Source organism: Pseudorca crassidens, chromosome 4 (assembly GCF_039906515.1).
Source record: "Pseudorca crassidens isolate mPseCra1 chromosome 4, mPseCra1.hap1, whole genome shotgun sequence".
Taxonomy (NCBI): domain Eukaryota; kingdom Metazoa; phylum Chordata; class Mammalia; order Artiodactyla; family Delphinidae; genus Pseudorca; species Pseudorca crassidens.
Genome location: NC_090299.1, coordinates 63,157,562 through 63,172,074, shown reverse-complemented (window position 1 = coordinate 63,172,074; position 14,513 = coordinate 63,157,562). Strand labels below are relative to the sequence as shown.

General features: G+C 42.4%; 1 protein-coding gene across 1 annotated transcript; it reads left to right on the top strand.

Annotated features, from left to right (window-relative positions):
• Nucleotides 1-418: 418 nt before the first annotated feature.
• Nucleotides 419-10,625, top strand: TLR10 (toll like receptor 10). The gene is given in 2 exon segments (XM_067735724.1): nucleotides 419-715; nucleotides 7,527-10,625. A coding segment is annotated over 1 exon segment (2,436 nt). The 5' UTR covers nucleotides 419-715; nucleotides 7,527-7,614; the 3' UTR covers nucleotides 10,051-10,625.
• The last annotated feature ends 3,888 nt before the right edge of the window (nucleotides 10,626-14,513 follow it).

Here is a 14,513-nt window from a genome sequence, read left to right as displayed (position 1 = left end):
GGTATCTACCCAAGAGAACTGAAAGCAGGGACTTGAACAGATATTTGTACACGTCCATGTCCATAGAAACATTATTCACAATGGTCAAAAGGTGAAAACAACCCAAATATCCACTGATGGATGAATGGATAAACAAAATGTGCTATATACATATAACAGAACATTATTCAGCCTTAAGAAGGGAAGGAAGGAAACTGTGTACATACTACCACATGGAAGAACCTTGAACACATTATGCTAAATGAAAAAAGCCGGTCACAAAAGGACAAATATTGTGTGATTCCACTTATTTGAGGTACCGAGAGTAGGCAAATTTATAGAGACAGAAAGGAGAATAGTGGTTACCAGGGACTGAAGAGAGGGAGAAATGGGAGTTACTGCTTAATGGATATAGAGTTTCAGGGAGGGACGATGAAAAGGTTCTGGAGATGGGTGATGCTGATGGGTGAACAACTATGTGAATGTACTTAATGCCACTGAACTGTGCACTTAAAATGGTTAATTTTACATTACGTGTATTTTACTGCAATTCTTTAAAAAGTGATCTAAGATTGTATGAACTCACGCAACATGTAATGCCACCAGTATGCAGTAGAGGGCAAAGGAGCGTACGCTTCACAGAAAAGCTTGATTCAATCACTGCTCCAGCCAATTCTAGTCCTGTCTATGAATAATCCACACCTGCAGCTCTGACGGAGACGCTGCAAGCCTGAGGGTAAGAACTCTTTAGTTTTGTTTGCTGTTAACACTCATGAAAATGAAATAAGGGCTGCATAGTCTTTTCTAAAGAAAATGGGAGGAAAGTAGATTTGTTCAGATTTTCAGTATTTATTATTTTGCCTATACTAATCTAAATATTAATGATTAGTGAGTGACCTTGGGCTTACTATTGATCACTATTGATCTGAGGAATTGTCTTGCAAGTGCTTGAGGGTTTGGGTTTCCGGAAATTTATGACACCTAGCAGAGTATAAATAGCTTCGGAGAGAGGCACATAAGGTGGGAAGAGAGGAAGAGGCCACAGTGGCAACTAGTCCCGGCAACGGAATTAGCCTCGGTAAATCACACCCTAAGCTCTTTCATTTCAGAGTCTGAAATGCCTTCCATTTGGGTTCCGAAGGAACCAAATAGGTCTGGGTTCAAATTCATGCTCTACCGCTTATTCACTGGCTCGCCTTGGGCAAGTTACTTAACCTCTGAGTTTTAGCTCCTCCATTTGTAAATTGGGGATAAAAGTATCCAACATTTTGTTGGGTTGTTGAGAGGATTGAACAAGATAATGAATGTATGGAAAGCATTTAGCTCCGTGCCAGGCAAACAGGAAACGCTCATAAAATGTCAGTCTTTCTTACTCTTATGTTGTAAAGATTATTCAACATTCGATGGGTTTTTAACCCCTTCTCCATTTTTTGTTTTTGCATCATTGGGAAAAGAGAAATTAGATGTTTAAGTATTCTTTGGCAAGCCACCAATAATCATTTCATGGTGTCTTTTGACTTGGACTTTTAAATCATAAACTGTTAAAGAAAGTCATTCTGTTTTTCACCTGCTTTCAGCACCCAGTAACAGTAGCATGACTATGATAGTAACATATTTATTGACTGCATCTTTCATCAAAAGTTTGTCCTACTTTTAAAAATGTTTAAATGAAATGCCATAATTTATATGCATTGCCTGAGAGAGAGGACCTTTTTATTTTATTGTATTAAGAGAAGTTCAGAAAGAGTTAGTTCCTCTCACTTCTTTAGAATAAGTTTCAGATGAGGTTGTGGTATTGGGCAGAGAGAAGAGTAAAACATGGGTAAAACATGAAAGCTATGACATCTTAACTCAGGGGATTCCAGATAAAGCAACTGGGTTGCTATAGCTCCTAGACATAGTATTTTTCAAGGGCCATAGCTCCTAGACATAGGAGCAACTTAAAGTAAGTCGCTATGAACTGAAGTACTCTGTGAGATAATAATGTTAAAAACACCTCATCTTCTTAATGACTATAACTGCCAATGTCCTACCAAGCCACACTGGAACCTGAGACAAGAGGAAAAATCAGTAATACTAACCCTGTCTTTATGAAAAAATTTGATATTTTGTTCATTATGGATTTTATATTAATTTTAAAATATTTTATTAAAATATTATTTATCTTGATTACTGAGTTTCTTGGTGCCTCTTAAAATATGTGCCTGAAATCACCCTAGTTTTAGCCCTGATAACTGCTACCATTTGTGATATGCTAGGTGTGATACCAAGTGGTTTATATACATTATCTCTTCTATGCCTTAGTGATCAATTCCTATCACTAAACTCATTCTCTGATTATCATGCACTGCATCATAACAGGAATTCATAACTCCAATTAATTCATCCGATACATATTTTTGAGAGCATATTATGTACTGCATTGTGCTAAGGAATAAAAAGTGAGATAATTCATTTACTCATATATACATTAATGTATTTACTGAGCACATGCGATGTACCAGGCACTATTCTCTGTGCTGGGAATAGAGATGAGCCAGATTGTCGGACCCCTTCTCTCATGGGTGTGAGCGGTGGGGAAGTAATCAACAAACAAATAAATGAACAAAAGTTTCAGATAGTGGTAAGTGCTCTATTTTGTAGAGAAATAAAATAGGATGAAGGGAATGAACACCAAGTTCATCTAAACGGCCTTTTTTTCCCATTTAAAAAAATTATTTATTTTGTTTATTTATTTTTGGCTGCGTCGGGTCTTCGTTGCTGCACGCGGGCTTTCTCTAGTTGCGGCGAGCGGGGGCTACTCTTCGTTGTGGTGCGCAGGCTTCTCATTGCGGTGTCTTCTCTTATTGCAGAACACTGGCTCTAGGTGCGCAGGCTTCAGTAGTTGTGGCTCGCGGGCTCTAGAGCACAGGCTCAGTAGCTGTGGCGTACGGGCTTAGTTGCTCCGCAGCATGTGGGATCTTCCCGGACCAGGGCTCGAACCTGTGTCCCCTGAACCAGCAGGTGGATTCTTAACCACTGCACCACCAGGGAAGCCCAAAATGGCCTCTTTAGATTAGGTGGTCAAATCAGGTTCCTTAGAGGAGATAAACTTTAAGCCAAGACCTAAATGGTAAGAATGATCCAGCCAAGGAAGGATGAGAGAAGAGCATCCCAAGCTGAGGGAAAAGCTAGGGTAAAGGCCCTGAAGTTGGGGCAAGCATGATGTGGCCAAGGACCAAAGAGAGGGGCAGTATGATTGGAGTGCAGAGGGTCAGGAGAAGAGTTATGTGAAACGAGATCCCAGAAGGAAGCAAGACCAGCTCCTGGGAGACGTTACAATCCAGTATTGGGAGTTTGGATTTCATTCTAAGTGCAATAGTACATTAGGTAGGACATAGGCAGGGTGCTATAACAAGCGACCCCAAAATACAGTGGCTTCAACAAGACAGTGCTCTACATAACGGCTCAATCCATGTCAATCCTTGTAAGTAACTGACCTAAAACCTAAGCTGGGTGGCACTTGCAGACTTATTCACTGGGTTCCTTGAACTGTGTATAAGGAAACGTTAAAGACTCAGTATGATGTAGTGAGCTATAATTTCATTGATTAATGTATTATAGTGTATTTTGAAAACAGATTTATCTTGACTCACCCTAGAGAGACAAGATAGCAGAGTGGCTAAGAGCCCAGGCTCTGCACTCACCATGGGTTAAGTTGTGACTGTGAGGCAGTTACAGGGCCTCTCTGAGAGCCACCTTGTCTACCTGTAAAGGCTGAACAGTGATAGCACCTACCTTACAAGGTGGTGGTTGTAGGAATCAATCTACAGAAAGTCAGTCAATGGTAGTTGTTATCCAAAAAGATATCAGGTGGCCACTGCCTCATTTGCATGAGAGTCAATATGGCGTGGAGATGCTACTAGACATGCTGAATATATGGATTAAAATTATGGTATTGGCAACTAATTTATTTTGCTCGATTCCTAAAATCTGGAAAATAACCATGGACATAAAGTTATATCACAGAGACTCTTTTTTTTTTTTTTCCCGGTACGCGGGCCTCTCACTGCTGTGGCCTCTCCCCTTGCGGAGCACAGGCTCCGGACGCGCAGGCTCAGCGGCCATGGTTCACGGGCCCAGCCGCTCCGCGGCATGTGGGATCTTCCCGGACCGGGGCACGAACCCGCGTCCCCTGCATCGGCAGGCGGACTCTCAACCACTGCTCCACCAGGGAAGCCCGAGACTTTTTTTTTATGTTGGTATTTGTTCTTATTTTGATCATTGGATGGTATATTAAATGTTACAGAAAAAGGAGATGACCAAGAAAGGGCTGCATGGGATGGACTGGAGGAAACAAACATGGAGGGACTATCTCAGTGGAAAAGTGAAAGGTCAGTTCTGGGCCCGCCCCTCCTCAGCCCCACCCCCAACCAGTGCCTTTCATGGTCCTCTTCCACTGAGGGCACAGTGGACAAGGAGTATCAAAAATAAACATTCTCTTTTCACACTCACGTCACAGGATGCTTGACATGACATTTCTGTTTCCCTTTTCCTATTTTCTATGAAACAATTTTATAAAGTATTTTCATTTGTAAGTTATCTTAGGAAATATCAATATGTTTTCTAGAATTCCTTCACTTCAACAAGAACAACCACAACAATAAAACCAGACAGGTTCTAGAGAAAGAAAAATCCAGATGAGAGCAGGTAATATTCCAGGAATCCTTTTGTGTTAGCTCTGCCAGTTTTTCTCCCCACCATCCCTGCATGGGTGCATACACACACTCACAACACACACACACACACACACACACACACGCACACAGCTTCTCAGAACAACGGGACAGCATGAACAGTACAGAGAAGTCTCACTACACCGTGAGTTTGTCTCTTGTTCCTCCTGCTTGTCTATGGGAGTGACCAGTCTGAGGGAGACTGAGGGTCCATGAGTATTAAACACATGCACGTAGAAGCAGGAAAACTCTCACCACTGCTAGTTACCTTCCCTTGTGTTTTCAGAGTTCCTGGTGTAGGAGGACGTAAAGTCGAAGAATTTACTAATTTAATAGTAGAATCTAACCACTTCTCACCACCTCCCTCTCAACCTTCTTTCTTGCATGAATTATTCCATAGTGTCCCGGAGCTCTTCCCTGCCAGGTTTGTGCCCTTCCAGTCATTTCCAACAGACAAGCAGAGGACTCATTAAGATGTACGTCAGAATCTGCCACTCCTCTACTCTACGTCCTGTACTGGTTTCTTATTTCAGTCAGAGGAAAATCCCCAATCCTTACAAGGTCTGACGTCTTGAATCCACCTCCCCCAATTCCACAAGTCATTCCTCACATTTTCCAAACATGTCCCCCCGCCATCAGGTCTCTGAACTTGTACCTGCTCTCTCTCTCCAGAATACTCTATCCCCAGACAACGAGTGGCTCACTTCCTCACTCCCCTTAGATCTTTGCATGAAGGTCCTGTGAGGCCTTTTTAGACCATTCTGTACAAAATATCACTCCCCAGTCACCCTCAGGTCCCCTCATTTAGTTACTTTCTTTCTAGCCCTGATCACCACCTAACAGATAAATTTATTATTTTGTGTATAGTCTCTCCTTTCTTACCCCTTACTAGAATATAAGCTGAGTCAGAAGAGAAATTCTATCTGTTCTATTCACTGTTATATCCTCAGTGGCTAGAAAAAGTGCCTGGCAGAGTAGGTACTCAATAAATATCTTGAATAATAATATGAAATTCTTAGTTCTCCAACCACCTCTGTTCTGTGTCTAATCAAACACTTGAAGCCTGGTTCTTCTCTCAAAATCCTCAGAATTCTGCATCCATGAGTTTCTTCATCTATAAAATGTGGGTAATAGTACTTCTCTCCCAGAGTTTTGTGATGGATAAGTGAGATAATATACGTGAAGTGTTTAGTATATCTCTTAGCACCTCAAAACGCTTCAAGAAATGGAAATTGTTTCTATCATTATCCCTATTTGGCAGTGATCCAGATTGCTTTTGCCACCAACCTAAAGACATATGGAGGCACAAGGACAGGAACCATCATGTTTATTTCCGTGTTTTGGACTTTCTATACACGTGGCTAAGTGTTATTGAAAGTCAGATATTCACTCAAGAGACTCTCTATGTTCACAAATACAAAGTTGAAGAAAAACTTCATGGCATTAATTCAGGGGCCCACAGCATTCAGTGATGAAGAATTACTTTCACTGAGAACTTATGTCCACACAAAAACCTGTACACAGATATTTATAGCAGCTTTATTCATAATTGCTAAAACTTGGAAGCAACCAAGATGTCCTTCAGTAGGTGAATGGATAAACTGGGGTACATCCAGACAATGAAATATTATTCAGTGCTAAAAAGAAATGAACGATCAAGCCATGCAAAGACATGGAAGAAACCTAAGTGCATATTACTATGAGAAAGGAGCCAATCTGAAAAAGGAACATACTGTATGATTCCAACTATATGTCATTCTAGAAAAGGCAAAACAATGGAGACAATAAAAAGACAAGTGGTCGGGCTTCCCTGGTGGCGCAGTGGTTGAGAGTCTGCCTGCCAATGCAGCGGACACGGGTTCGAGCCCTGGTCCGGGAAGATCCCACATGCCGCGGAGCAACTGGGCCCGTGAGCCACAACTACTGAGCCTGCGCGTCTGAAGCCTGTGCTCCGCAACAAGAGAGGCGGCGACAGTGAGAGGCCCGCGCACCACGATGAAGAGTGGCCCCCGCTTGCCACAACTAGAGAAAGCCCTCGCACAGAAACGAAGACCCAACACAGCCAAAAATAAATAAATAAATTCATTAAAAAAAAAAAAAAAGACACGTGGTTGCCAGCGGTTGTGGGGTGGGCGGAGGATGAATTGGCATAGAGGATTTTTAGGGAAATGAAAATACTCTGTATGATACCATAATGATGAATACACGTCATCATGTATCCATAATGTATCCAAACCCTTAGAATGTACAACACCAAGAGTGAATGATAGCATAAACTATGGACTTTGCATGATTATGAGGAGTCAATGTAGGTCCATCCGTTGTAACAAATGCACCACTCCAGTGTGTGTGTTGATAATGGGGGAGACTGTGCATGTGTGGAGGCAGGAGGGATATGGAAAATCTCTGTACCTTCCTTTCAATGTTGCTGTGAATCTTAAACTGCTCTAAAAAAATCTTCATTTTTAAAAATTTCTTTTCATTTTCTTAAAGCTTTCGGGCTATCAAAAGAGGATGTGGCAGGGGGGTGTTGAATATGACCTAGCAACGCAGTTCCTAATTTGAACTGGGTGAGAGGAACTTCTGCCAGCTATTATATATCTATCTCCCTTCTGGGAATCCTGACTTGCCTCAGTGATGGGGGTGTGACACAGTACCTGGCTTGGAAATCTATAAGCCAAGTTCTGAGATCAAGTCAAAGACTCAATAAATGGGTTGGAACCCTAATCCAGATTCTTGGTGAATACAGTCAGATGTTGGCATTAAAAAAAAAAAATCCTACAGGGTTTAACAAATCACATAACCACTTAACATTATATGTTGTCTTTCCAGGATTTGAACTCATCTTCCTCATTCATATGAGGTGATGTGTGAAAAAAGTCATCTGAGGTGAATCAGTGATAAAATCCTCAGAATTACAATGAAACAGATCAGAAGCATTTACGTATTTTGTAGTATTGTTACGTCAGTGCATAGTGGGGCTTCAAAGCTGCCAGAAGAAACAGAATTGACCACCAACTGCTCAAACGCGTCTTTAAGAAAGGTTCCTGAAGACTTGACCCCAACCACAACCGTACTGGATTTGTCCTACAACCTCCTTTTTCAACTCCAGCGTTCAGATTTTCATTCCCTCTCTAAACTGAAAGTTTTGATTCTATGCCATAACAGAATCCAAGAGCTGGATATCAAGACCTTTGAATTCAACAAGGAGTTAAGCTATTTAGGTGTGTCTTAAAACAGACTGAAGAGTGTAACTTGGTTCTCGCTGGCAGGTCTCAGACATTTAGATCTGTCCTTCAATGACTTTGACACCGTGCCTACCTGCGAGGAGACTGGCAACATGTCACACCTGGAAATCCTAGGTTTGAGTGGGGCAAAAATACAAAAATCAGATTTCCAGAAAATTGCTCACTTGCATCTAAATACTGTCTTCTTAGGATTGAGAACTCTTTCTCATTATGAAGAAGGTAGCCTGCCCATCTTAAACACAACAAAACTTCACATTGTTTTGCCAATGAACACAAATTTCTGGGTTCTTTTGCGTGATGGAATGAAGACTTCAAAAATATTAGAAATTACGAATATAGATGGCAAAAGCCAATTTGCAAGTTACGAAACTCAGCAAAATCTTATTTTAGAGAATGCCAAGACATCCATTCTGTTACTTAATAAAGTTGATTTACTCTGGGATGATCTTCTGCTTATCTTCCAATTTGTTTGGCATACGTCAGTAGAATACTTCCAGATTCAACATGTGACTTTCGGAGGTAAGGTTTATCTTGACCACAATTCATTTGACTACTCGAATACTGTAATGAGAACTATAAAATTGGAGAATGTACATTTCAGAATTTTTAATATCCCACAGGAGAGAGTCTACTTGCTTTTTACCAAAATGGATATAGAAAACCTGACGATATCAGATGCGCAAATGCCTCACATGCTGTTCCCTATCTATCCTACAAGATTCCAATATTTAAATTTTGCTAACAATATCTTAACAGATGACGTGTTTAAAACATCTATCCAACTGCCTCATTTGAAAACTCTCATTTTGAAGGACAATAAATTGGAGACACTTTCCTTGGTGAGTTGCTTTGCCGGCAACACATCCTTGAGGCACTTAGATCTGAGCGAAAATCTGTTACAACATGAAAATGATGAAAATTGCTTGTGGCCAGAAACCTTGATCACCATGAACTTGTCGTCCAACAAATTTGCTGATTCTGTTTTCAGGTGCTTGCCCAGAAATATTCAAATACTTGACTTGAATAATAACAAAATTCAAACTGTCCCTAAAGGCGTTATTCACCTGACATCCTTGCGAGAGTTAAATCTTGCATTTAATTTTCTAACTGATCTTCCTGGGTGCAGTCATTTCAGAAGACTCTCAGTTCTGAACGTTGAAATGAACTTAATTCTCAGCCCATCTCTGGAGTTTTTCCAGAGCTGCCAGGAAGTTAAGACTCTAAATGTAGGAAGAAATCCATTCCGATGTACTTGTGAATTAAGAGATTTTATTCAGCTTGAAAAATACTCAGAGGGCATGATGGTTGGGTGGTCAGATTCATACATCTGTGAATACCCTTTGAATCTAAAGGGGACTCCGTTAAAGGATGTTCGTCTTCCTGAAATATCTTGCAACGCAGCTTTGTTGATTGTCACCATTGTGGTTATCATGCTAGTTCTGGGGACGGCTGTGGCCTTCTGCTGCCTCCACTTTGATCTGCCCTGGTATCTCAGGATGCTAGGTCAATGGACACAGACATGGCACAGGGTTAGGAAGACCAGCCAAGAACAGCTCAAGAGAAATATCCAATTCCATGTGTTTATTTCATACAGTGAACATGATTCTGCCTGGGTGAAGTATGAATTGATTCCCAATATAGAGAAAGAAGATAGTTCTGTCCTCATTTGCCTTCATGAGGGAAACTCTGACCCTGGCAAGAGCATTACTGAAGATACCATAAACTGCATTGAGAAAAGTTACAAGTGCATCTTTGTTTTGTCTCCCAACTTTGTCCAGACGGAGTGGTGTCATTATGAACCCTACTTTGCCCACCACAATCTCTTCCGTGAAAATTCTGATTACATAATGCTTATCCTACTGGAACCCATTCCGCTCTACTGTATTCCTACCAGGTATCCTAAGCTGAAAACTCTCATGGAAAAGAAAGCATACTTGGAATGGCCCAAGGATAGGCGTAAGTGTGGCCTTTTTTGGGCAAACCTTCGAGCTGCTATTCGTGTTAATTTATTAGAAACCAGAGAGATGTGTGAACTGCAGACATTCACAGAACTGAATGAAGAGTCTCGAGGTTCTGCAATCTCTCTGATAAGAACAGACTCCCTATAGAGTCCCACCCACCCCTAGGGAAATCGGGACCTGAATATACTGTTAGGATATAAATTGACACAACCTTTATCATGGCAATTTGGCAATATCTATTAAAATGAAAAACTATCATTCCTTCATGTCAGTTCCTTGAAGGAGCTCTAAGAATGTATCCTATAGAAATGCAATTTGCAAAGGTTTATGTCAAGAAGGTATTCATCCTGGCATTGTTTGTAATCATGAAAAATTAAAAACAGCTCAAATGTCCACAAAATAAGGATTGATCTAACAAATTATAGTACATTAATGTAATAGAATATTACACAGGCATTAAAAAATGAGGTAGCTCTATATTTTCTGGTATGGAGAAAGTTAGATTTTGGTTTATACATTGAAATAGGAGTCTAAAGGAATATATACCTGTACATTGGTGTGGTAACAGTGGTTAGGGTCTGGAAGTTTGGGTTACAGGGAGCATTTGGTTTCTATGTTGTATATTTCTGTAATGTTGGAGTTGCTTAGAATGAATCTATACTTCTTTTGCAAGCAGAGAAAACAATAAAGATAATGTTAAAAGCCTACACATCCTACTCATTTTGTTTGATCGTCCCTTCTAGCCTCACAGTTCATTGAAAGAAAACAAGCTCTCTTGAATTTTGCGAAGTTATATTTCAAAAACAAACATCAAGAACAAGCATGTTCTTTCCCTATTGGCTCACCCACGTGATAAAGGAAGGAAATGCCTTTAAGATCTGACACCAATCACCTCTTGCACCCTTGCAACCCATCATTGAACCCTTTCAAATTATTGGCCCTTTCCCAGAACACTCATCTCCTTTCATGCCCCCAGACTCTAGAACTTGGCATCATGTCTGCCTGTGATACCTTTCCTGAGTTAGTTCGTTTAGGAAATCTTACATATCCTTCAGGTGCAATCCAAATGTCGACTCTTCTTTGAAACTTTCCTCATTTCTTCCCCCAAGCATGATGTTCCTCTATTCTCTACAACACTTGGGACATATTTTCATCACCAAACTGATGTTATATCTTTAAAAAACATCCCTTTCTTACTCTTCTATGAGCTCCTCAAAGGTGAGGACAGACTTCCCTCTGCCCTTGTATCAACGGCAGTTTGCTCAGTCCATGGTTCAGAAAGATGCTCAGTGAATGTTTATGGAATGGACATTGGGTTAGCTAGAGGAACTTAGTAGGAACTCAACTGGCTTCAGGATAGAGAGTGGAATTTGAAGGCAAATTCTGAGAAGCTGAAGAGGAAGAGCAGGAATAGGTGAAAGGAAGAGAAGACTGAGAACCCAGAATTGACGGATTCCTGAGTACAGCTTGAATCAGGTGAACTTGCCAATATTTGGTTGTTCTTGACTTACAAAAATATCTATTTCAGCTCATTCAAGCTAATAAAACCAATCTCCTAAGCAGGCTAAAATTGGGCTCTGCATCTACTGTATTTCCTTATAGTTTGTGGTCGTACGAATTCCTCACACTAGTAGCCATTAAAAAAAGTGGACCCAAGAAGGTCAGCCTGAGAGTGTAGGGAGAAGGCTGGTGTCAATCTAGAAGCCAGGTTGTACTTCCATTTGGTCAATGGCCAGTCTGCTCTGAAGAGCTCGAGTTCAGCAGCCCTGAGGCTGAGTGTCTCTCTTCTTCCTTCCTGGTGAGCCTTGGTCTGTCTGGTAGAAGGGGAAGCCCGAGGGAACCTCAGTGGAGAGATGGCAGAGGATTAGGAGAACACCTCTCCTCCCAGGCTCCCAGCAGCCGGGCTGCTGATATCAGTGTGATTCACGGCTTCGGAAAGAGTCAGACAGACACTGTATGAAGACTCTGTCGATCTTGCATGAATTAGCGTGAGACTCTTACCTTTACAGATGAATTAACTTGGAACAAAGAGGATAACATCAGCCCTAAAGTTGTCAGGACTGGGTTATTCATGGCAGTTATTCCAGTCTTCAGTTTAGTAATACAGTTTTTTAAATAGACATTTTATTATAATTTAAAAAAATAATACATTAGGCTTAGTTCTCAGCGACTTCTAATTTTAGCAGCTGGACAACCCCTAAATCTTCCCCACAATTATTTGAGATCTAGATTCTATCTGCAGTCTGTCCCTACTCACCAGGGCGTCCTGCATGTGCAACCTGATTCACATTCCTAAAACAACGATCTTGTTCTCTCAGTAACTTATGACCGGAGGCAGCTTCTCAGATTAGCCACCCTTTGTCCACAAGCCAGAACGTGTTCTTTGTATAAAGGATGAAGAATAATTGGGATCCCGGTTTCCCCTGGAGGTTGTGAGGACAACTTCCCCACTGGTACTCTGCTGGGGAAACTTCCCATGGTCTCTTAGCTCCGTTTTTCACCTGTGTGAAGCTGGTACTGATCTCAGCCCTCCATTATCATTTTTCTATTTATTTGGCTTATTCCAACTTCCCCCACTAGAATGCAAACTCCTTTAGAGCAGAGATTTTGTCTATTTTGCTCACAGATGTTGTTTCCACCTCTGCCCAGGACAGTGCTTGGCACATGGCTACTCTCCAAGGATTTCCCAAAGGAAATATAGTTTGTCTGTAGACACTTTGTTGATTGGCCGCCTCTGCTCTTCTCGGGTCCAGCAGGGCAGCCAAGGCCACCCACTTCAGTGTCAGCCCTTGTTGTACATCAGGCACATAGATTTACTCAGCAGGGAGCCTTCTTCACCTTCAATAAGTATATTTTGCTTACACTTTCTGGGACCAGCCGTCCCTGGGTCTTCTCCCTCTGCCCCCCACCTTTGGCTCTTCTCTTTACTTCCTCCTGCTGGGATCCGCTTCATCTCAGGGGCTTGCTGTGGACAGCCCTTGAATTTCAGAGTCTGCAGATTATATGAATCACCACAAATGGGTTTTATGGTCCCCCCACAACCCCCATCAGTGCCCCTCTTCTTGTTGCTGTATCAGCTTTTCAAGAGGAGAAGGGGAAGTCCTGAGCCAATAAAGCCTCTGCCATGGCCCACTCCTCAGACCCCTTCCCCTCTCCCCCACCCCCAGGTCTTGGGAGAGACTTCCTTGAATTTTCTGATAGGTCTTCTTGCTTCTGTAGTTCCCTGGTAGCATGTCTGTAATGACGGGGACATTCTTAAGCCCTGGTATGGCCAGGCCTGACAGTGTCCTCCAAGCAGGATGTCCCTAGCCCACATCCAGACCCACATGGATCCTGGTCTTCACATGACCCTTCAAGGTACTTCCTGACCCTCTGCCTCGCACATGAGGCCAACCAGGTATCCTACGGAGCTCTGGATCTCGCACCTGCGGGGTCCTCTCAGAGACTGGTGGGTGGGCCTCCATTTGAGGCAGACAGTCTGGCAAGAAGATCACTTCTGCTGGCTGAAACAGCGTGGGGTCACCCAAGATTGGGCCACCAGAATGGTGCACACGTGCTGATTTGGGGTGACTCTCATATCGACCACAAGATGACGGCGGGGGTCTGGGCTACCAACAGTCTACCACCAACCCTTGGGCTTGAGCCAGCCGTGTAGGCCTGTGTCCATCTGTGATTTGATTGTGGTGCCACCTCCTGTCTTCAGTACCTGTGGCAGGTGTGATAGCAGATGCTGCCCGCTTCATCCCCCAGTCCCCAGCATCCCGGTGATAACCACCATTGCTGCAGTTCTGTGCCATGTATTAGGTAGACCTTGGAGGATGGCTTTCAAGACTGAACACCAATGGGCTTTCCGGTCAATGTGCTCTCTCACCTCCCATTGACATAGCGACATCATGCTCTCCCTGTCGTAAGCCATGTTCATAAGGGAAGGACATATGTTGTGGGAGTGGAACTGAGCCTCTCTCTTCTTGCATGGACCCCTCACTACCCTCCCCACTGGCGATGGTGTGTTTTCAGTCAACACTGAAAGAGCTCCCATTCTAGGGAGGCAGTGATCACCACCTCAAGAGTCCAAGAGAAGACACGACTGGAATATGCCTTATTCTATGTTTCCACCATAAAATTCTGAATGTCAGACTAAACAGGACCAGAAAACAAATATTAGTTTATGTTTTCCTACATACTCTGGGGAAGACTTGCATCAGTGAGGCACAGCACCCAGCTTTGAGTCACTGTAAGGCATCGTGGACAGATGCAGTGACATGAGTAATAATAAAACCATCATTACAGACAGGCTATCAGGGAACTGCAGAGGAAGAAGGTCTATACTGTTTAATGGAAACAGGTTCCGAAGAGCCATGTGGTTTGTGTGGTTAATTACAGCATTGCTACGTTTTGGGGGTTTTTTTGGTGGAGATGAACCAGGAACAGTACATTGGACAATAAAATGCCTGAAGAGATGGTTCCTGGATTTGAACAGGGCGAGGTGGTGCTTGGACCCTACAAAGAATCTTCCGATGCACGATGGACAATGGACAAGTAACTCTTCTCTATCCATCTCCATGAAAAAGCCAGTATACTTCACATAGGTCTGTACCTTGTGAAACATT